Genomic DNA, 24,918 nt, shown 5'->3' on the forward strand with positions numbered 1-24,918 from the left:
TGGGATGCAGGTCCCTGTTCAGAGGTGTCGCCAGCTCTCTGTGGGTGTGGCCTATGCCAATGGGAAGTCACCAACACTCTGGAGCCAGTTCATCTAGGTAACTAGTTAGAATTGTGAGGGCTCTTTTTCTTCTTATCTCTAAAAACATGCCAGCATGCATACATAGACACAGAAGGTCCAGACACTCAGCTACTTAGTCTAGCTTTTTAAAGTGAATTTTTGGGGGGATGGGGTAACTAGGTGTTAGGCATTAAGGAGGGCATGTGCTGTAATGAGTGCTGGGTGTTTTATGCAACTGATGAATCACTAAACTCTACCTCTGAAACCAATAATATACTATATATTAATTAATTGAATTTAAAGAAAATAAAAATTTTTTAAAGTAAAAAAAAAATTTTAAATAAAGTAAATTTTTAAGAACATCAGCAGTCAACCCTTCCAGGCCACTTTTGGTATTTCTTCAGGTTTAAATTAGAACCAGTGCCACCTGGACTAAAGGATTCTTACGCAATCTCAGTAAGACAAAATGTATGAGATAAACCCTTAAGCCTTCAGGCAAGGAAGGGTATCTGGTGAGGAAAGAGCATTCAGTCAGAGCACAGGGCCAGGGCTGAGCGGATACTTGGGATTATTACCTCTTGAGGAAATCCTCCTCTACCCCAGAGGACTGCCGGCCACCACCATACTCAGACCTGGGCAGTTTGGAGTCTGCAAAGAGACAAGAAGCAAAGGACAGTTAGCAGCACCCTACGGTCCATGAAGGATGGTGGTCATCTGGGAAAGGGCTCAGGAGTGCAGCCCCCTGGATGGATGTGCCCCACAGACAGACACAGAACACACCGTTGACCCAGCCAGTCCAAAGGAGCACAGCCTGAAGCCCTGTCTGCTCCCTCCTTCTGCACCGGGACTGCTCTCTGCATGGGGCAGACAGCAGGCACGGCCACTTGAGTGTGGTGTTCCCATTCCATCACTTCATGATGACTTGGAATCTAGGTCATCTTCCTAACACAGGCCTGGGAGGGCTGAGGGAACCCACTGCTCTGCTTCATGCTCTAAGGACAGCCTCCAAGGTCTCATTTTGGCAGTGGGGGTGGGGCGTGGGGGGGGTCTCCTTAAATGTTTCCCTTAGGAGCCCATTCTACAGATTTTTAACACTGAATGTGGCAAACACCTCATATTAATGACACTTTATCCATCACTTGACTTGCATCACCTCTAATATTACTGGGCTCTTAAATTGTTGTAGGGGCTACCTTTTAATGGCCATGAACCTGGCAATTTCTTTTTTTTTTTTTTTAAGATTTTATTTATTTATTTGACAGAGATCACAAAAAGGCAGAGAGGCAGACAGAGAGAGAGAGGGAAGCAGGCAGAGAACCGCTGAGCAGAGAACCCAATGGAGGGCTCGAATCCCAGGACCTTGGGATCATGACCTGAGCCGAAAGCAGAAGCTTTAACACGCTGAGCCACCCAGGAGCCCCAACTTGGCAATTTCTAAGCAAACCCAGTCCACTTGTCTCTCCACCACTTGGAGACACTGAAGGTTTTGCTACTCCCCTCTCCTCACAACCTTTGCCCTTCCTAAACCATATTTCAGCCAAAGCTCAACACTTTCTGTGGCCTTGGCCGAATGTCCCCCCCCCCCCATCCCCGGTCCTTCTCAAGTTTCTAAAGCAGCCGCACCTAGGACTCCATAAAAATACTGAGGAAGAACCAGCCTTTGTGAGAGAACATGCGAGGATTTGCTATTCCACTGCCAAGACCTTTTCAAGTGTGTTGAACTCAGAGGCTCCAGCACTCAACACTTTAGGGAGGCACTTCCGAAAGTAATCATCCTATGTTTCATGCATTCAGGCCACCTCTCACAGGAGGATGGGCACAGTGGTGCTCCACCCAGAAAGGAGGGCACACTTAAGTGCTCCTTGGTAGCATGCCAGGTTCTCAACTGGGAATAAAAAACAGTAAACCAGGAATGCCTGGGTGGCTCAGTCAGTTAAGCAGCTGCCTTCAGCTCAGGTCATGATCCCAGGGCCCTGGGATCGAGTCCCACATCAGGCTCCTTGCTCAGTAGGGAGCCTGCTTCTCCCTCTGCCTGCCCTGCCTATTGTTCCCCCTGCTTGTGCTCACTCTTGCTCTCTCTGACAAATAAATAAAATAAAACCTTCTAAAAAAAAATAGTAAACCACTGCCCAGTTCTGACTTTGACATAATGCCCCTATTCTTGTTTACTTACAACAGCTTTATTGAGATATAATTTATCACAATTACTTCTGCTTTTCATACAACTTTCTTTTTTTGTAACTACAAACACAATGTATTCTCTACCTGTGGCAGAGAATGTGGCACTAATCCACGCTCCCACCTTGCATTTAGGAGCCTTCCCACTTCCCTGACCCTCGGAAGCACTCATTATGTACGTCTTTCACTATTAGCAACGTGGAGAACGTCATCACATGTTTACAAGCATTCGTACACATTTTCTATTGAGTTGTCAAAAATCTCTAAGAACTCTCTGTATCAGGACTATTAATAATCTGTCATGTTAGATCTCCCTAGTTTATCATTCATTCTTCATTTATTTTTTTTCTAAATTGTCTAATTCCTTAGAGTTACATTTCCCACTTCTCTTAATTTAGGGTTTCTTGATGGAGTTGGTGGAATGCTTAGAAAGTCTACTTACTGTATTTATATGTACTACTATTGTACTCTTATGGCTTCAATTCATACATTTAAATCTTTTATTTCCTCTGACATTTATTTTGAGGTATGGTGTGACATAAGGATTTAATTTTAACTTCTTTTTCTAATCTTGTTCCATCACTGAAATGAAAGCAAACACTGATTTTAAAAGTAAAAATATCTTAAAATCAGTCAACTTCAAGACAGCCCATTTATGCTGACTGTTCTTCAATATTCAGAAACTCAAACTCACAATCATTTAAACGGCAAAATACTTTGTCATAACTAAAACCAAATGACAAATGAACCACCATTTTTACTCCTTAAACTGCTGAAACTTACCAAATCTGAGACCAATGCTTCTTTCATTTTCTGAAGCTGAAGCTGATGTGTGCGTGTTAGATTCTGGCCTTCTTTGCTTACTTTATCACTTACCCCCTCTCACAAGAGTTAATCCAGTTTTTTCAAGTGAACTGGGTTAAGTTAGAGCCCCCTTCAACCCCACCCCTCCTGTCAGTTGCTACAGATATCATGGGGAGCCAGCCCTTTATTTAAAGGACAAGAGCTGGGCACCTGGGTGGCTCAGTGGGTTAAGCTGCTGCCTTCGGCTCAGGTCATGATCTCAGGGTCCTGGGATCGAGCCCCGCATCAGGCTCTCTGCTCAGCGGGGAGCCTGCTTCCTCCTCTCTCTCTGCCTGCCTCTCTGCCTACTTGTGATCTCTCTCTGTAAAATAAATAAATAAAATCTTTTTTAAAAAAATAAATAAATAAGGGACAAGAGCATCTTCAAGAATTTCATATGCCCCCTCAACGGGTAGATAGTCAAAGAGATCTCAGGATAGGTCCAAACCCAGGTACCTGTTTGCTCTAATGCTCGGGAAGCCCTGAGGCAGACAATACAGAGGCAAGCTGGTAGCAGGCCTGCTTATAGCCCCTGGCCATTAAGAGTGCAGGCAGAGCTCTCTGGCCTCTGTGAAGAGATCTGTGACCTGGCCCCTGAGGATAGTTCCAAGAGCTCCCCTTTCCTTGTACTCTGTACTCCAGAGACAGCAAATCACTTCCAGGGCCCCAAAGAGGCCAGGCTGTGCCACTCCTCTGGGCCTATACTTACACTGTTCACCATGCCTGAACTGCCCATCTACCATTGCTCTATCTCTCAAAATCCACTTAAACATCATCTCCCCTTGAAGCCTCTCGCTAAAATAACGAGTCACTCCTCTGTGCTACCTTGGCTACGGGTATGCTTCTAGTGTTGCCTCATCATGATTCATGGAACCTAAAGGGTTATGCATTTGGCTCCTCAACTAGAGCCGTGTGTGCCATAAAGGGGGAAGCCCTGTCTACATAGTGCCATGCACAAGCACGAGGCACTTGTCCTGATCCCCAGCCAGCAGTCAATAAATGAGTGGACAGGGTATCTTCTACAGTCTTACAATCTAATAAGGAAAACTGGCAGAAAAGACAAGTTGCAGGTGATAGATAAGACCCAGATTCTCATAAAGAGATATTTATTGAAGAGAATAGCAGCTGCCCCAAAGACTGTCCAAATTTATTTGTAATATCTTAATATTTCTGTACCTTATATCCCTTTTTAAATTGTTTCATTCCTTTGTGTTTGCTGAAAGTCACTGTTTGGAGAAAAGCACAAATTCCTCAATTTGCCATGGACCCCACAGAGCAGGAAACAAATGAGCTCTGAGCCCAGTGTGGGCACAGAAAGAGGAGCCCCTGAAAGGTATGGGGTGGCAAGCCTTGCTAGAGGCCCTGAGTGAACCGTCCCAGGAGCCAGGTCACAACTACTTGACGTGAGCGCTCAGTTCGAGGTCCTGAGGTCAACGCTCAAATCAACTCAATTCCTTCGAGCTGGCCCAGTTCACATAAGCCCCATCACTCTTTGAACCATACCTAACAGTGCGTCTCTTAGAGATCCTTAACAGCAACTTCTTACCTGAGTTACCAAGCCCTTTCGCCCCATTTGTTACATATGGAGAAACGAAACAGTGAGGAAGCCTGTCTGGCCCCAGTCACAGGCACTCTGACTAATGTGCTGCTTTCATCAGAGCAGACAGTGTCTGTCACGTATGAAAGCCACATTCTCCTAAAAGCCAGCTATCAGAAAGGAGTTGCTTACATCACCCAGAAACAAACAGGAGCCACATCAGCTGTCAAATCTGTTCTGACAGGAAGGCTGCTCGTCACTTCTTTCACACCCCACTCCCGCCCTCCAGAGAATCCCTACAAGCCACCATACCTTTCTCCGGGCCTTTGCAGGTGCCAACTGTAGAAGGTTGAGGGGCAGGAGGGGAAGCAGGCTGCCCTGCTTGGCGAGACTGGCTGGAATCCTTCATGCGGTGAACCACATTTTCAGACAGCTAAGGGAAGAATTGAGGGACGGGAAGAGAGAGACAAGGAAAAAGTTGTATCAGAGAAACCTCTGGAAATGAAGATGCCCTTTATCCATGTCCCCACTTGACTGAGCATACCACTTCCTCCAGACCAACTTCAATCATACAATTCTACTCAAAAACCTCTCAAGGTAGCCCAGTCCTAGAAGATTAGAGCCAAAGCCCTGTATGGCTTCCAGGCTGACCACAGTATGTCCCCCACTGGCTTTCCAGCAGTTTCCTACTGTTCCCCGCACCTACCCGGCACTCCGTTGAATAACTTTCTTCACCTCCTCTGCGCCCATTACATTGCTCTTGGCCGAGAACCAGCAGCAGCCGTCCAGTCCCAGGACATCTCCACCTGCCCAAGGCTTCCCCTTCCTTTTAGGGTATCTCAGTGTCCCTCCTCCATGGGCCCTCCCCTGACAGCACTCAAAGTAAGCATCAATCCTCCCCTTCCTTTTCACTCCCATCATAACACATGTGTGCTCTTAGGGAAGAACCATCCTTCCTACCTGTGAACACCTCAAAAACTGGGATGACCTCCCACTCCTCTCCGTATATTCCCAGCACCACACAGAGTAGACATGACAACACTGCCTGACTCATCCCATCACAGTTCCCCCTAATGAAGACTGGATAACCAACAATTTCATTCATTTCAGAGGAAGTGAAATAGTCATGAGGGTGTCATAAAACAGTTTACCGAAATGAAATAGCAAGCTAGGGATAAATCCAGAGTAAAAACCCTTAAGAGTTCCCTTCAGTAAATATTTATTAAGTACCTAATATGTGCAAGGCATCATAAAGCACAGTTGAAGGGAAAATGTTAAAAATGACTTTCAGACAAAAGCCATGATCAGCAACTCCACTTCCAGGTTCCCAGCCGAGAAAAGTGCTCCCACATGAACACAGCAGAAATGGAACAGAAAACAAAAAACAAAAAACAAAAAAAAAAAGGAAAAAAACATAAATATGCAACAATAAGGAACTGGATGAAAAAATGATGGTGTATGCTTTCTATGAAATATGATGGAGCCATTAAGAAAGAATGAGGTAAAACATACTACTGACATGAAGGGTGTATGGGATATCCTCTTGATGGTTAAAGTCATAGAAAGCTTTGTATAGCCCAATTTTGTAAAAAGAGATATGCAATTGTAGAAATGCAGACATAGAGATATAAATATGTCAGTATGCGCATGTATACATTCACAAATGTGGCTGTGCATTTGAACTTTCACATATATGCATATATGCAAATATATGTATCTGGTCAGAAGTGAACATCTATGAGGCTACAGAGAAAACATGATGGTTAGTGGGCAGCTGGGGAAGGGCTTTCACTTTTGGCACTGCTGTGTTGTAACTGTTTACCATGAACGTTTTTTAGCAACCAAAGATTATACTGAGTCCCTCTACTATTTCAAATAAATACAAATCAAATAGCTAATTAAGGATATAGGACAAGAGAAGACCAAGCATACATAGCAGTGGAAGAGAGTCGGGAATCCAGAAATAAACCTATAGATCTATGTTCAATTGATCGACAAGGGGCCAAGACAACTGAATGGGAGAAAGAACCCTCATTTGTTCTCTTCAACAAATGATGTTGATACAGCTGGGTTTCAATATGCAAAGGAGAAAGTTGAATGGCTACCTCATACTAGACAAAAATTAATACAAAATGGATCAGAGACCTAAATGGAGGAGCTAAAACATTATTAGGATAAATAAAAGAAAACACAGAGGTAAGTCTTTATGATTCTGGCTTTGGCAGTGGATTTGTAGATATGACACCAAAAGCATAAGTAACCGAAGAAAATTAGGGTATTTTGGACTTATATCAGAATTAAAAAGTTTTGTGTACTAAAGGACACAATAAAGGAAGTGAAAAGGCAGCCTATAAAATGGGAGAAAATATTTGCAAATCATACACGTGACAAAGGACAGGGAAAACTCCCACAACTCAATAATACAAAGAAAAATAACCCAATTTTTAAAAATGAGTAAAAAAAAAAAGAAGTTATTTCTCCAAGAAAGATATACAAATGGCTAATACAAAAATGAAAGGTGCTCAATATCATTCATTATTAGAGAAATGCAAATTCAAACCACAATGAGACAGACAGCACTTCGTGCCCACTAGGAAAGCTACAATCAAAAGTCAGATAATAACAAATGTTGGCAAGGAGATGGAGAAATCAGAACCCTCATACATTGCTGATGGCAACATAAAGTTCCACAGCCACCATGGAAGTCTGACAGTTCCTCAAAACGTTAAGCAGAGAGTTACCATTTGATCTGGCAATTCCACTCCCAGGTATCTACTCAAGAGAAATGAAAATATATATCCACACAAAAATTTGTACATGGATGCTCTTATCAGCATTATCCGTAATGGCCAAAACATAGGAAGAACCTAAATGTTCATCAGATAGAAAATGGGTCCTAAAATATGGTCTATCAACACAATGGAACATAATTTGGCAATAAAAGAGAATGAAGTACTGATGTGCTACCAAATGCACAAACCTGAAACCATTATGCTAAGGGAAATACGCCAGACACAAACAGCAACCCACTGCACGATTCCACTTATTTGAAATGTCCAGAAAAGGCAAATTTCTAAAGACAAAAAGTAGGTTAGTGGTTGCCTTGTGCTTAGTGAAAATATTCTAAAAATGACTGTGATGGTAGTTACATACCCCTATGAAAATTCTAAAAACCATGGACTTATATGCTTTAAATGGGTGGATTATATGGTATGTGAATTGTATCTCAATAAAACAGCTACCAATAAAGAGAGAAAGACAAAAATGAGCAGTCCAGACAGGACTGTCATTCAGCATAAGCAGGTTATCCCATGAAAGGTGTGCCTGTGTGGGTTCCTGAGGGTGAGAGCAGAATTCGACAGAACAGATGCTACAGTGTATTGCAGGGCAGGGCACAAAGAACAGGGGGACGGACAGTCAGAGAGCAGAGTGCCTGCAGCCCCAAGATCATTTTGGAAGGTATGGGTTGTAAAGGTAGATCTGGATGAAGCCAATACTGAGAGAGGCTTCGAAGTCAGGCAGAAGGCCTCCAACAGTTGCAGGGCATTGCTGAAAGTTTCAGAGCCAGGAAAGAACACAAGACTGTGCTCTTGGGAGGATACTCAGCACTGCTACACGGAGCAGTGGAGTGGGCAGCGGAGCCTTGATCATGATGTGACAAGTGGGTGTGGCACCAGCAGCAGTGGTAGTGGCATGGATGAGAGGTTTTGCCCGGTGGCCTCAGTAAGGAATAAAGGAGAGAGTTAGTGGGACAACATAAGAATGCCAGGAAAAGGGAAATCAAGAAGAGACTATTCTGGAAGAGTAGCCAATGAGCTCATTGGAGCTGGCACTCAACAGTGAACTCAGGCTGCAGGGAAAAATTTGGGTGTCCCAATGACATGCTGGAGCCAGCTCGGGAGAGCCGATTTTTAAATTTTCAGCCATTTTGCAAACTGGTTGACTTCATGACAGTAGCCTGAAATTGGCCATGATACAGAGTATTTCCACCACGGAAATTAGCAAATACCACACATCGGGGACTTTTCTTGGGCAGAGATCTGGTTGTTAAACTTTTACCAGCACACCACAGGGCATGGCTCCCCTCTTCCCTCCATCTGCAAGTGGGCTTGATGAGATGCACCAGTCCTCTGAGGGACAGGGCGCGCAGGGCATGTGTCCTGAGGGGAGAGAACACTGAGTGGTCCTAGAATCCATATGGCAGGTGCCTGGGTGGCTCAGTGGGTTAAGCCGCTGCCTTCGGCTCAGGTCATGATCTCGGGGTCCTGGGATCGAGTCCCGCATCGGGCTCTCTGCTCGGCGGGGAGCCTGCTTCCTCCTCTCTGTATCTCTGCCTGCCTCTCTGCCTACTTGTGATCTCTCTCTGTCAAATAAATTAAAAAAAAAATCTTAATACAAAAAAAAAAAAGAATCCATATGGCTGCGGGTGAAGCATCAGTGACATGTGTGATGTGCACAAAAGAGGCATCCATGGCTGGTAAGGCCCCATTCCTCTCAGTGGAGAAGGGCCACGTGACCAGGAAGAGCATGCACTGCACACAGAGAAAAGATCATGGCACTGCAGCCATACGGGGACCAGAGGGAGCAGCCTGGTCAAGGGCTCCGTAATGACAACTCACTTTCCTTCATCAAATATCTGCTTATTAAGTATCCATGGTGTGATGGCAATGTTCTAGAAACCACGGGTGAGAAGAAACAACAAAACAGCCGTGAAAGGGACACAGTCCCTGTTTCATAGAGCTTACATTCTCAGGGGAAGTGAGAGACAATTAACAAGTAAATAATTTCACAAATTCTATTTCATCCAACCTAAGACACCGTCAATTGTAAATCACCCAGTTATTTTCATATAATCTGAAGAGAGACAAAAAACACCAATGAAATTAATATTCCGCCTATTATATGATTTCCTGTTCCAGAGATATTAAAATGTGTGTCTTAAAGATTGGTGAAGCACATTAGGTGACAAGTGCTTAAAAAGAATAAAACGCAGCATTGTGGTGATGGGGGCACGCAGGGGGCAGTGCAGGAAGACACAGGCACTGGGGAAGGTCCCTCAGAGGGGAGGACATTAATGTCAATACTCCCACCTCACATGAAGAGACCCTGACTGTACTGGCATGTTGAGATTCTGGAGAAAAGCAGAGGCGTGAGTAAGTGCAAATCCTCTGAGAAGAACAGAGTCTGGCACATCCAAGTGCCTAACAGAAGGCCAGTGTGTGAGAAGGAGAACGGGACCAGATGACCAGGCCAAGGAGGCCGGCCAAGGCAAGACCACGAACCCAGACCCACTGATGTAAAAAGCCCAAATTTGACCTAGGGACCAAGGAAGGTATGGCAGGGTTCTACACAGGTGAGTCACAGGCTCCGATTTCCTCAGCCCAGCCTGGGGGGATGGGGGGGTGGGCATCAACTGAACCACACCACTTGGTGAGTGAGGGGTTAAGGAAAACATTGGCAAGCTTCTTGTTGGCAGTAGGAGATTTGTAATATTTTTTAATGTTGCTACAAAATACAGCAAGTAATATTTTAATCAACAAATATACATATACACACAGTAGTCATGCGAGAATAAACACCATCTGGGCAATGCTCCCTGTACCAACAGAGCCAGAATGGGGGCCTCCGGAGCCAGACCGGTCTGGGAGCTCAGCGCCACAGGCCCACTGGTCACTGTGGCACGAGAGGTGGCCAGACGGGATCCTGTGTGGTCAGGAGACAGAGGGCCACAATCAGAGCAGTGCAGGGAAAGAAAAGCACTGTGGTCGGCCGTGTGGCCTGGACACAGTTCTCTGGCTTCTCTGAGCATCATGTTCTCACCTACAATATGGGGGCCCCTGGAAGCTGGACTGACCACATTGTACTGCTCAGAACTTCAGTGCTTTGGGGTCAAACAGGCCTGGATTTGAATTCCAACTAAGCTGCTTCCTAACTAGGTGATCCTGGGCGGGGGACTTCTCTATAAATCAGACTCTTCATCTGTGAAGTGGAAATAATTAATGGTCCAGACTGTGGGGCTGTGGCGAGGATTAAAAGCAGCCATCCACGCAAAGCAGTCGGCACCAAGTAAGCAATCAGTATTAGCTACCATGGGAAACGACAAAGCAGTACACAAATATTGTCACCCACATACAAGGCACACAGGAGTGTGAAAAAAGGCACAAACTAATCAGTAAGAGTGACGATAGTTAACAGCTACCATGTATTATAAACCAAGCGCTGCTCTAAGTGCTCCACCTGCAGCTTTGTGACCTTGAGCAGCTTTCTTCCCTCCTCATCCATATTCTGCACAAAATTAAAATGGACAGATTCTTTTTAAAGCACCCTCCGGCTCTGACAACTGGAGACTCAAACCTGCACCTGCCCTCAGCCCCAAGTGACATGAGGACTCTGAGGAGGGGGCCTTGTCCCACTTCCACCATGGCACAGGCACCTGATGCCTCCCCAAGTCTCCAGGGACCACTCCCCCCCGCCTCCAGATGCAGCCTCTCACCCTCCACCAGCACCATGGCAGTGCGTGGGCAGGCCGCAGACAGCCCAAGTCAGGCATGGAAAATTCAACACTTTGTGGTAAGAAACACAGCTGGGAACCCAGGCTGCACTTCCTACCAATTACCACACCATGACATTAACCAAAAGGCTTCCCTCACCCAAAAACACTGAATGGATAGGCGAGTCCCCAAAGAGGGGGCAAGAGGTTTCTTTATCAAACCACACAGGGCTGTGAGTAAGTCACGTGGCCACCTCACAACTATGAGGCCGGGGAGCAAGGTGCTGCCTTATGAAACACACATGGGTGTTCCCCATCGGCGATGGAAGGGTGTGGACAGGAGGGAGCACTGGCCTGCCACCGCAGTATATCAGAGCAGATCAGAGCGATGATAGCTATGGGTCATAATGCCCTCTACTAATACTAACCTTGACATGAAGTCAGCACTCACTCTGCACAGACCACCTCCGTAATCCTCACAGTATGATGCCTGCTTTTTCCAGTTGAGGAAACCAAGGCACAAAAAGGTTAAAGCACTCGCCCCCTGCTGGGATACTCCGGGGTGCATGACCCACTGCACAGAGGGCTGCCTGACTCCTGAACCATGGTGCTAGTCAGCTGGTGGGGGGGGTGGGATGCTGATGCTGACAAGAGCAGGCAGAGAGGCACTCGCCAAGCAGCACTCACAGGCCAGGGGCTCCCCCAAGAAGGGTCAACTACCACCAAAGCAACGAAGGGCAGAGGAGTCAGGGTTGCAAAGAGATGCCAGGGCACACCAGTCAGTTAGAGGTAGGCCCGGCCACAAGGTACTTCTGCATATCCCTGCCAACTCTGTCTGAAGTCAAAACCCCACCATCACTCCTTCTCTCCCTTCCTCAGCCTCATTTCTCACAGCACTGGTTGTCACCCATGGGACAGAATACACGTGTGACCACCTGCTTGTCATCACTCCTACCAGAACACAAGGGCTGTGGGCTTCTGTTTTGTCCTTGATGTATCTTCAGGCCCTAGAAAGTGGCCAGACACTGGAAATGCTCAAATATTTGTTAAACATGTGAACTAAAGAAATACTAAAGGCCCAGGTCCATAACACTGAGCTACTGCAATGGGTTATGTCAAGATACAAGCCAAGAACTTCATACTTAAAGAGCTTATGGCTGGATGGGGGACGGGGCGGTGGGCAGGATGGTGAAAGGCCTAGAAAACATGAGCTGCTAAGCTGTCAGGTGAGAGAAGCTGAGCTAGCATACTCAGGAGCTCTCTAGAAGCACCTAAGTGTCAGCCTGAGATAGCTTGAGATGGGCCTGAACAGATGACCAGAGACAAGGGTAGGAGTTGAGGGGTGTTACAGAGAGGAAGGACACATGGAAGACACAGAGGGAGACGTCTGAGGTTTGGCTGGACCAAGCACAGGTCCATGAAGGAAGGAAGAGGTGCAGGGCTGGCGGGCTCTACCTGGTGAGGGCCTTAAAGGACAAGGTAAGGAGAATGGAATCTTTTCTGCAGTCAACTGGGAGCCGTTGACGCTTTCTAAGTAGGGCCTCGGTCACGATCTCCTCTTCACACACACTAGCCTGGCAAAGCAGCAAGAGGGGCTGGGGTCACAGAGGGCTGGAGGCAGCGTCGCTGCCACAAACACTGCACATCAGAAGCGAGAGGGCTAGAAAGTGTCATCTCTGCAGGAGTCGGGGCGGAGGGTGGTTGCAAAGTGAAGTAACTGGGGATCTGGCATCTGAATGAATGCGCAGGGCAAATGAAAAAAGCATTTTACCAAGTGGTATATGTACTATATTCTCATTTGTGCTATAAAAAGGGAAAGAGTGTGCTTGTATATGGAGGCTTGGAAAAAGCCTGAAAGGATTCATGAGAAATTATGAACAGTTGGCATTTAAAAATAAGATGCCTTTTGCAAGAATTCTTAAAGGAAGAACAAGGGAAAGATGACAGCAAGGCCCAGGCCTGGCTCACTGGGGAGGGAGGCATAGTCACTGAGTGGAGCACTGCTCTGTAAGTGTGTGTGTGACAACTCTAAATCCATTCAGGCAGCACTGTTCCCCAGGCAAGTAAACACACTACATAGGACGCTGCTGCAAGAGGTTGCCTGTGGAGAAAGAAATTACGGAATCCTTGGCATCAGAGTGCCACAGGGCAGATCAGAGAGTGGATGTTATGGCCCCTGACTCCAGAACAGGGCAACAAAGCTCACAGTTGGGGCAGAGGAACTCGGTCGCAGGAGAGGGGACAGGGGCTCCTGTCTAGAGATAATGATAGAAACAGCCCACCAAATAACCACTGAGCAAGCTCCCATGCCAGCCCCCAGGCTAAATGCATTCCCATTTTACAAATGAAGAAACTGGGAGTCAGGGAGGTGGGACATCTCGTCCAAGGTCACAGGAAGTCTTCAGTGTCCAGGCCAAGACATGGATCCCAACCCTGGGCACCTAACGGTGATACCTGCAGTAAGGCAGGAGTACAGAGCCACTGTGATGTGGCAAGTGACCATGTTTTCAGAACGGCCAATTCAAGAAAAATAAAAAGACTTGCAAGTCATGTTCCCCACCCTACCCCCATTGATGATGCTTTACCAAGCCCCTGCGGAGGGGGAGGGAGGGAGAGCTGTCCTCTTTGAGCAAAGATGGAAAAGCTGCGGTGCTGAGAGGCAGCTAGCCCGAGGTTCTGTGGTGAGTCGGCAACAACCAGGCCAGAGCAGCCACAGCCAAGGCCATTTGCGGCGACACTGTCTGAGGATCTGAAGGGTGCCAGGAGATAAACCGCAGCTCACTACCCTCTCCAAGCTGGGCCTCAGGCTTCTCCAGTCAGGCTGAGCACCTGGGGCAGTTTCCAGAAGAATGAGCTTGCAGGAAGCTGAGTCTATCGGTAGCTCCTGGTGCCTGAACACCCCAGTCCCGGTAGAGGTACTGCCCAATCTAGTGGTTCTAAAAAGATTCCTCTCCTTGCCTCAGGCTGTTGCCTTGGAGATTTCGTTCACTAGTCTTTCAGTTTTCTATGAGCTCAAATTAGATCCACCGGCTGCTCACCACAGATTTAAATCCCAGAATGTCAGAACAAGAAGAGCCCTCGGGGACCTCCTACACTGAGCGTGGCAAACACAAATGTCCACGGGCGTCAGGCAAGTGACAAAATTAATAGAATGGGCCTGGTAGGGGTAAAAAATACGTGCAAGGACAACATGGTGGGGACCGTGATGAGAGCATATCCCCCAGAGAGGGCAACTACCTCACACCTCCAGGAAAGTACTGCCATATGGGAATGTGAACCAGACTTTCAATTTTTTCCCCCAAAGAGCTAAAAATTGAATTGATGTAAAGCCTCCAAGTTCTAAATGTTGGCAATCAATTCAAATCAATTAATACCACAAAGTTTCTGGATTTATGGGTTGGGATAAGAGAAACTGGCTCTGAGCTAGGTACCGGGGACAGAAAGACAAACACATATGATTCCTGTTCCCAGGGCAGTAAGGGAAAAAGCAAGGAAGAGATCATCTCTGCCCACGCCGTACACACTGGGAGGTGAGCACAAAGTCTGCAAGACACAGACAGGGACAACCCAGGGTGAGACAGTGACACCACAGAGGGTGCCTTTCAGAAGGTAACACCTGAAAGGTCCAGAAGATGACAAGGAATTTAGCCCATCACAGGGAGAGAAAATACTGCAGACAAAGGGGAACAGAATCACAGGCAGAGAAGCACAAAGCAGCTCAGAATACATCAGGAGCAGGTGTCCTCTCAGCCAACCCGTGCAACAAAAAGCAGCAAGTGGCACCAGCACACAAGAGGACACCGTGAGCCAGGCCCTGAAATCTGCCTTTAACCTAAGGGAGAGGCATAATTAGCTTTAACTCTGCACAATCACTAGCACGGCCCACTGGTAAGAGTGACTGCCGCAGAGAGCAAGATAGACGAAACAAGTGGGAAGGGAGATGAACTTTTTCCCTACGTGCCTCCTTTGGAACTGCCAGAATTGTAATACCATTTGCCTGAAGCCTATTCAAGAGTAAAATTTATGTTTTGTTTTGGTTTTTTTAAATGACCCTGCTAGCACTAGGAGGTATAGATTTGTGGGAGGCAAGTCTACTGGGAAAAAGAACAATTTATCAGATGGTCAAGGAAAGACAGAATGGACCAGAAAAAGATAAAGAGTTAACAAGGATAAAGAGAAGCAAAAACAGAGAAATGGCTAGACGGGAAAACACCAAGATCTGTCACTGAATGTAGAGGAAAAAAAAGGGAATGCAGGACCCAGTTTTCTGGCTGAGGGACTGGCTGGTTGGAACCAAGTGATTCTAAGGAAAGCAGAGGTGGGAGATGCAGGTGAGTTCCAGCTGATGTAGTGAATTACACGCACCCATGGGATATGGGACAAGACATCTCTGGGTTAGATACTTAGAATCCAAAAGTCAACAGCTCATGAATGAGGATGAAAGAGAATGGCCAGGGCCAGGTAAAGAGGGTTCAACTAGGAAACATTCTGAAGCCTCCACCAGCAGCAGAGAAACAGAGAGGCGGCAGGTTTGATCTGGAAACCAGAGCTGCTGCAGGACAGCGTGAAGTGACCCCCCACCAAGAGGTGGTAAAGGTAGACTGGAGACCTGAAGGATCAAAGATGCTTCCAGTGCAGTGTCTTTGCTTCCCAAATGAGGGAACTGACCCAAGATGAACTTAGTCAGAGTTAGAGTTAACAACTCTCCTTATATTTACATGACTTTATAGATTTTACTTTTACAGAGAAAGATCTTTAACACCACACTGTGACACAGTTAGGGAGTATTATTAGGATGGAATTTCATCTTATACATGGGTTATATTCAAAAGTCAGAAAGAAGGGAAGGTAGAAATCACCTTAACTCTTAATACTATTCAGGGGCGCCTGGGTGGCTCAGTGGGTTAAGCTGCTGCCTTCGGCTCAGGTCATGGTCTCAGGGTCCTGGGATCGAGTCCCGCATCGGGCTCTCTGCTCAGCAGGGAGCCTGCTTCCCTCTCTTTCTCTCTCTCTCTCTCTGCCTGCCTCTCCATCTACTTGTGATCTCTCTCTATCAAATAAATAAATAAAATCTTTAAAAAAAAACTCTTAATACTATTCAAACGTCACTACTGATTACGACTGCAGTACTATTAAGAGAAGATTTAAGGGATGTTCAAAAAACCCTCAAAAGTTGCTAAATCTGTGCCTAAAGTACAGCGTGGTTGTATGCCCAGCCCTTTACTGTCCTCGAACACAGTGAGTTTGAGAACCCGAGACAGGTAAATGGAGGATCATAAGGAAATGTCTACATGCAGGTACCTGAGTCTTCTCTGTCTTGAAGATGATCCTCTACTCCTCAGCAGCTAAGGGGGAAAGGCAGAGAAACTTAAAGTGCTCTGCTTCTCTTCAGAATTGGCTCTACTTTGTTTTCCGATACCTCACCATGTGTCAGGTGCAATGTTTAGGAAGCATCAAAAAGAATAACACCTGGGCAAACACCTAGCCCAAGGACTGGCACACAATGCAGGCCAGCAATGCCTGCTGGACCTGACATCCAGCTCCACACATCATTCACAGAAAAGTGTAGGGACCTTGACCATCCACTTCCTGACTTTTCAAGTTGGCATTTCCTACTATGGCCCCATTAACTACATTCCTCCAAAGGGTCAGCCAGATAGTGTTAAAGCTGGGGAAGTCTGGAGAGGACTTGTGATCCAACCCCTTCAAGGCACCTAGCTAAATAGGTACATCCTGCATGTAAGAAGAGAGACTTACTACTTTGAGTGTCAGAGCTCAAGGCCAGGTCTATCTGTCTCCCTTTTCCCTTCTCCCTCTCCTTCTTTTTCTAGAGATTTATTTATTTAGTTATTTGACAGAGAGAGAGAGAGAGAACAATGAGGGGGAGAGGCAGGCAGAGGGAGAGAGAGAAGCAGGCTCCCCACAAAGCAGGGAGCCCGATGCGGGGCTCAATCCCAGGATGCTGGGATCATAACCTGAGGCAAAGGCAGATGCTTAACTAACTGAGCCACCTAGGCTCCCCAAGGCCAGGTCTTTCTGAGGCACATTAGCCACACTGCTTCTATGCAATCAACTAAGATAAAGGACATAATACAAAGATTTATTTATTTATTTATTTGAGAGTAAGAGAGAGAGAAAAGGAGCATGTGTGTGGGGAGGGAAGGGAGGAGCAAAGGGAGAGACTCTTCCAAGCAGACTCCGTGCTTGAGCATGGAGCCCGAGGTGGGGGTTGGTCCCACAACCCATGAGATCATGACCTGATTAGAAACTGACTCAGACGCCCAACCAACTGAGCCACCCAGGTGCCCCATGAAGGATATAATGTAAAGCAGTATGATAGGGAGCATCAACATTCATGCTGAGACTCAAAATGCATCTCACAGGGCAATACCAAGGTGAAAAGTGTGCTGCATACAAATGGAACCAGTTTGTATTAAAACTTGGAAGTAAAACAAACAGAAGAGTAAAATTATGCCAAAGATCGTCAGCTTGGCTAAAAGAGGGATCATCAGTTCATTAATCCAAACATGCAATCCAACATACTAATAAGCCAGATACTTATATAAATAAAATAGTCTTTGCACGCCAAGAGCCTACAAACCAAAAAACAGGATATAATAACAGAGAGAAAGAAGTAACTGAGAATATTAAAAGATAAAACCATCAATCTTATAAAAGACAACTATGAAAAACCTACAGCTAACATACTTCATGGTGGAAGACAATGTTTTCTAAGTCCAGGAGCAAGGCAAGGGTATTCACTGTCACCACTTCTATTCAATAGTATACTAAAGGTTCTAGCCAATGCAATAAAGGATGAAAATGAAAGGAAAAAAAAAGATATCCAGGCTAGAAAAGAAGAAGTTAAAACTTTCCTTATTTATAGTCAGCATGATCCTAGCTATATAAAATTCACAGAAAAAAACTACTTGAATAAATGAGTTCAGCAAGGTTACAGGATACAGGATCAATATACAAAAAATCAGTTGTATTTCTACATACTGGCAATGAAGAACCCCAAAATTAAGAAAAAAACTACACTCATAACAACATCAAAAAGAATACGATATTTTTAAGTATTTTAACAAATTTTAACTTAATAAGTGTAAATTATAAATAATTTAATAAATTTAAGAAAATAAATATAAGACGTTCACTGAAAGTATAAAACATTGCTGAAAAAAATTTTTAAAGATCTAAATAAAGAGATTTCATATTCATAGATCAGAGGACTCCATATTGCTAAAATGGCAATTCTCCCCAAAGTAATCTATGGATGCAAGACAAACCCTGTCAAAATCCCAATAGGGTTTTTTAAGAGAAGCTGCCAACTGATCCAAAAATGTGTATGGAAATGCAAAGCACTCAGAACAGCCAAAACAATCTTAAAAAACAAACAAACAAACTGGCATCTTTATATTTCCCAATTTTGAAACTTACTACAAAGCTACAATAATCATGACTGTGTTGTACTAGCATAGACATATAGCATACAGATCAATGGAACTCTCAACAGAATGGAGAGTTGAGAAATAAACCCTTATGTTTATGGTCAACTAATATTCACAAAGGTCCCAAAGCGGGAAATGGAAATGGATAGTCTTCTCAACAAATTTGAACACTTTTGAAAATTCGAAAAAATTTGAACAAGTTTGAAAAATTTAGATATTTCATCCAAAAAAAGGAGATAGATTTAGATTAGGGTTCAAGAAACTCTAGTGCTTGAGCCAAATCTAACCCAATGCTTGATTTTATAAATAAAGTCTTATTAGAACATAGCCACACCCATTTGTTCACATACTGACTGTGGCTGCTTCAACCCTACAATGGCAGAGCTGAATAGCAGTGATGATAAAGACCTTTTGGTCAGCAAGCGAAAAGTATTTACCGACTGGTCATTTATAGAAAACTTTGCCAATACCTGATTTAAAGCCTTACCTCATAACATATAAAAATTAACTCAAAATGGATCATAGAACCAAATATAAAAGCCAAAACTATAAAGCTCTTGGAAAAAATACAGGAGAAAATATCCATAACATTGGGTTAGGCAAAGATTTCTGAAGTATGACACCAAAAGCACAATAAGAGAAAACAACTGATAGAGTAAACTTCATCAAAATTAAAATGTTTGCACTTCAAAGACACCATTAAGAAAACGAAAAGACGAGCCACACTTTGGGAGAAAATATTTGCAATGTGTAATATGATAAAGGACTTGTATGTAGCATAAAGAAATCTTATAACTTATTAATGAAAAATAGGAAAAGTGGGCAAAATATCTGAGTACATAGTTTAGCAAAAAAAAATATGGCAAATAAGCCCACGAAATGATGTTCAACATTAGATACCTGGGAAATATAAGTTCAAACCACAATGAAATACCATTTCACACCCACTAGAATGGCTGTAATCAAAAAGATAAAGATAAACAATAGGGACGCCTGGGTGGCTCAGTTGGTTAAGCAGCTGTCTTCGGCTCAGGTCATGATCCCAGTCCCACATCGGGCTCCTTGCTCAGCAGGGAGCCTGCTTCTCCCGCTGCCTCTGCCTACCATTCTGTCTGCCTTTGCTCGCTCTCTCCCCTCCCCCCTCTGATAAATAAAATCTTTAAAAAAAAAGATAAACAATAACAAGTGTTGGTGACGATATGGAGAAAATGGAACCCTCATCTATTGCCAATGGGAATATAAAATGGTTGAGTCATTTTAGAAAACATTTTGACAGTTTCTTAAAAAGTTAAACCTAACAACTCACTAAATTCATAAACAGAATGACCCAGCAATTCTACTCTTAGGTATCTATCCAAGAAAAATGAAAATATGTGTCCACAAACACACATAAAAGCTTGTATACACATGTTCACAGCAACATTATTCATAACAGTGAAGAATTGAGAACAAACCCAATGTCCATCAGCTAGCGATTGGATAAACAAAACCAAAGTACAGCCAGGCAATAAAAAGGAACAAAGTACTGATACATGCTACATCAACAAGCCAACACCAGAAACATTATGCTAAGTGAAAGAAGCCAGCTATAAAAGATGTGTAAGTGCATATATGCAAAATGTCCAGAAAAACGAAATTCATAGCAACAGAAGGATTAGTGGTTACCTGGGGCTGGTGGTGAAAGTAAGGAGTGGCTGCAAACAGGCCCAAAGGATTTTTTTAGGTCTTGTGAATAAATGTGCTAAAATCCGATTGTGGTGACAGTTGCTCAACTCCATAAATGTGCTAGCAATCATTCAAATGGGTGAGTTTTACACATAAAAGACATCTCAAAAATGCTATTTTTAAAAAAGAAAAGAAAAATCACCATCATCAAGTAATATTTTTCCGAAGCGCCACTCCTGATTACAGACCTGCAACATTGCTTCCAAGGAAACCTGCAGACAGCCCTCCCTGGCATTCAGGGCCCATCACCTGTCTAGGCTCAACGCCTGGCCATCTTTCTTCAACATCCCAACCCCTGTGGCTGCCACAAACAGGACCTGTGGAGCTGGCATGTTTGTGCCTGCAACACTACCACTAACTAGCTGTAACCTTGGGTTACTTCACCTCCTTGAACCTGTGTCAAGTCTGAGATGGGGCGAACAGCTGACAAGGTTGGCAAGAGGAATGTCTAAGCTAGTGCTCGGAAAACACAGCACAGCACACGCTTCTCAGAGCCAGCTCAGGCACATCTTCAGTGTCCCCTCCTCAGGGTAGCAGTGTCTGTCATCCTGCCTCAAGCAGGGAGCCCCATTACTTTGCACACTTTTGTTTCCCTCACAACACTTGCAGTTTTTTATTAGTTTGCCTCTTTTTTTGCTTTCTTTTGGTTTGCTCCTGCTATTGGACTGAGGTCCATGAGGCCAAGGACCTTATGCTTCATCTCTTATAGTCTCTACAAGGCCAGACCTAGCACCTGGCAAGTCACCCATTAGCAGGAAGCATTTACGGAGGTGCTGGATGACAAACAGTGGCTATAGGTGCAATGCTCAAGCACCTGGCTTCTCTGGCAACGGCATGTTTGGGGACTGTTTCTTATGCACCTTACTACATCCTTCTTGGTCCTCCCCTCAGCAGTGGTCCAGATTTGCCTCTTGGAAGCAATGGATAATGGTAAATGTGATGTAGCTCTGAGAGCGTAATGAGCCTGGGGACACAGGTATGCAGCAGACTAGGAGGTAACTTGGGAAGAATGGCACACAGCTGAGCAGTTGAAAGGGGAAAAGGGGGGAGAACGGTGAGTCTACATGTTGAAAAGCAATCAAATTCATCTGAATTTCCAAGTATGGATGCTCCTGTGAGGCAGAGAAGAGGAAAAGTGGGCACACACAGGACATTATTGCCATGTGTGTTCCTTCTCCATTGGAGGATGAGGTTAAACATACTGGATAAAATGAAATCTTTATGTATTTCACACATGCTTGCACTGAAAACTGGAGTTGAATATAATTGCAGTGTTTTGCATTAATTAAATTTCTTTTACCTTCCATGGAATTAGGGCTTGAACTCAATATGTAAATTTATGCAAATAAGTGTGCAAAGTAGCAAGGCCCTAGCATTGAATCTTAAGGGAACTAGAGCACTCTTCAAGATCAGGGCCTGGGGATTACATATGAGTGGTCTTCAAGAATATTTAACTTTCTCTGAAGGACCTGGGGCAGATAGTCTTCTTTGGCATCTACCTTCTACTAAAGTAACTTCTCACTTGGTTCATCCAATGATCTTCTCTACTGATTTTTACTTGCCAGCTTAAGAACAAGGTGTACTCCCAACCCTCAAGTAACTCTGCCAGTAGAAAAAGCCCCTACACCAAAACACTTCACTGCTATCACCTCCTATCTCAAATCTCCCTGTCCAAAAACAGGCACACACGTGGAAGAAAGGAAGGAGGGAAGGAAGGAAGGAGCTCTCAGTATAGGGCCATGCACCCCGTTGTGTGTCTCTGAGGAAGTCATTCTCTTTGATGAGTCTGCCCAGCATTCAGAGTCACCAAAGTTCCCTCTAGTTTCAACAGTCTCTGGGAGAACTAAATGGGGTCCCAGCACTCTGTCAGAACAGGTAGAGGCTTTGACATACAATTATCAGGCTGCCTTGCATATCACTGAGGGAGGTTGCTTGGAGTAGTGAGAAAAGGCTTTTTCTTGAACCCAAAAGATCTGCACTAAAGTCCCATCAGTGACTCAGGTAGGTTAACACCTTGGATGAATTCTTTAACAGCTCTAAGCCTGACTCTCCCATCTTTAAAGAGAACTTATACTTTGCAGAATTGTTAAGGTAACTAGAAATAAAATACACTAGTCTGTTAGTATATCCCCCAAAATGATGATCTTCTGTCAACTTAGAGGAACTCGCCTCCAAAGGGACACCCTTGAATCTTAGAAGACCCTGAATGACCTAACTTTCCAGCATTTGCAAATACTGGATACCAGGTGACAAAGGTGAGAGAGCCCCTCTCAGTCTTCAAACATGAGCAATCTCCTCCCCATTTTGTCTTCCCTCAAGCCAGGTCAAGACTAGATAACATCCAGCAACCACCAAATGTGCTAAGTACTACACTAGCCCAAGAATAGAGGCCATCACCAAACACTACCATTTCTAAGCACTTCCACACTCATCTTCGTCTTATCCTAGGCAGTTCCTAGGATTATTACACCCTCCCTAACTCTTTTAGAAATGTGGCCATTGGGACTCAAAAGTAAGTTGTTTGCCCAAGGCCACCCAGCTAATGAGCATCTGCCCAGAAGTCAGACCTCCTGATGTTTTTTTATTAACCAATTCAACTACACCCAGCTTTGTGCATTTTATTTCAACTTGGCCGCTGTTTCACTGGGTTCATCCATTTAAACCATTGACAATCATTTACAAACCACTACATGCAATGCACAGGTGCAGGTGGGGCAACAGTCAATGAATAAGGCCCTGGAGTTGGCCTATTCACCCGGCTCTCCCACTTGTTACCTAGGTGACCTTGGATAAGTTACTTCACCTCTCAGTGTCTAGCTTGTCCTTACTCTATAAAATGAGCAAATAGGATTCTACCTTTCTCACAGGGCTGTTGAAAAGTAAATGAGAGGTTGTCTGTAAAGGATTCAGTGGAACCCACAGTCCCCACTAAGCACTCAAATGTGAGCTATTTTTATTCTTCTTCTAGGTTCTGGGGACAGAGTCTTGAATCAGACAAAAGCCTTAGTCTCAAGGAGTTTACACTGTGGTGGGAGACACAATAAGCAAGTAAATTATCAATTAAAGTTTCCAATGGCAATGCCTACTATGAAAAAAAAATATATGTGACAGTCGGGGTGGAAAGCTACTTTAGATGGGTGGTCACCGAAAGATACTCAGATGATAGTCAAGCTGTAACAAGAGCCATATCTAAGAAAGCTAGGGAAGAAAAAACAGCAAATGCAGAGGGAGGTCCTGTGCTTGGACCAAACTACATCTTGCAGTCGGAAGGCTAGTAAAGAGACGAGAGGGAAGAGGGAAGGAACTGGCGTGAGATGTGGTCACACAGGGCAGGCGTACCAGCCTTGTAAAGCAACGTTAAGGTGGTTCCTCTTCATCTTAAATGCGCTGGGCATCCACTGGAGGGATTTTAGCAAGGGGAGGGGTATATGATCTGATTCACAACTTTTTAACTGCTTCTTTGGCTGCAGTGTTGAGAAGCGAAGAGCCTCAATTAAGAGGCTGTTGCGTTGTCCAGGACTTGGAAGCATCTCAAGTATACAGAACAAGCCGCGTGCACGGAGTGCAGGAGAACAAATTCAGGTCTACGAGTCAACAGGAGCTGGGATGTGGCCTCCCCACCTCTCCCGTTCTCCGTTCTTTCTACCCCGATGCCAGGGTGGTGAAGCCTGAAGGCGACCACTGCAGGGTGGCCAACCCCGTGCATCCCCCGAGCCTCGTCCCTCATGTACACGGCGGAGGGAGAGACGCTCGCCACCCGGGCGTTAGGGGGGCTCAACGAGCGAGACGCGCCCGCCCGCTCTCGGGCCCGAACCTCCCCTCAGGCCGGCCCGCGCCCTCCAAGCCCGCCCGGCCCAGGCCGCGCTCGCTCGTCGCGCCCGCCGGCGGCCCGCTCACCCGGATGCCCTGCAGCACCCGGACCCGCTCCTCCTCGTCCATTCCGAAGGACACCCTGCGGGCCTCGCTGCTCTCGGTGCTCCCCATGACAGGAGGCAAGCGGGCAGGCGGCCACGCGACTCAGCTCCAGAGCAACCGGCCGAACGCCGAATTGCAGCTCCCTATGCGCCCCGCGCTTCCCGGGACTCGGGCTGCTGGGGCACAAGCCAACAAAGCCATTTCCTATTGGCCGCCGTTAGAGGCTCAACCAATCATGTGGCGCCTGCCCGCGGGGTATTGTGGGGGCTGTAGTCTAGACGGCTTGGACCGCTCATCTGTAACGAGGGATCACGCGGAGTCGTGGTGCCTAGGCGGTGAAAAGCGTGTTGAAGTGAAGCAGCCAGTGGAAAGATCGCCCTTGAAGCCGAGCCAAGGGTGAGGTTCTAAGGCCAAAAGCCCACCGAGGAGGTTGATCCAATTATGTGAGGGAGACCTTTGCGCGGTTTGCTGCTTGATTTCTTCAGCAAACTCCTGCTGAGCAGCACTCACCAAGCACTGAGCAAGCATTTGAACTAGCCGTGGGAAATGTAAGGACAAACCAGACATATCCTGCTTTAGTGAAATTTTGTTATAATGGAAGGAACCAATGAAAACACAAACAAGCAAGCATGTAAATAAGCTTACTAAGCACTGTGATAAGTGCCGAAAACAGAAAAAAACTAATAGGAGGGGACCTCCTTTGAGAGACCATAGCAACC

At 45.4% G+C, this 24,918-nt stretch overlaps 1 protein-coding gene across 6 annotated transcripts in view; it reads right to left on the reverse strand.

Moving 5' to 3' along the window:
- CHCHD6 (coiled-coil-helix-coiled-coil-helix domain containing 6) overlaps nt 1-24,372 on the reverse strand; it is a 245,383-nt gene extending 221,011 nt beyond the window's left edge. For all 6 annotated transcript variants that reach the window (XM_059387936.1, XM_059387935.1, XM_059387933.1 and 3 more), the window contains exons 1-3: nt 24,182-24,372; nt 4,931-5,051; nt 636-708 (exon numbers count right to left, since the gene is read on the reverse strand). In XM_059387936.1, coding sequence (XP_059243919.1) covers nt 636-708; nt 4,931-5,051; nt 24,182-24,268 — 281 coding nt within the window. In that variant the 5' untranslated portion in view covers nt 24,269-24,372. The remainder of the gene's footprint in view (nt 1-635; nt 709-4,930; nt 5,052-24,181) is intronic.
- Between the last annotated feature and the right edge of the window lie 546 nt (nt 24,373-24,918).

The sequence above is a fragment of the Mustela nigripes genome, chromosome 2 (genome assembly GCF_022355385.1).
Source record: "Mustela nigripes isolate SB6536 chromosome 2, MUSNIG.SB6536, whole genome shotgun sequence".
In the NCBI taxonomy this organism is placed as follows: domain Eukaryota; kingdom Metazoa; phylum Chordata; class Mammalia; order Carnivora; family Mustelidae; genus Mustela; species Mustela nigripes.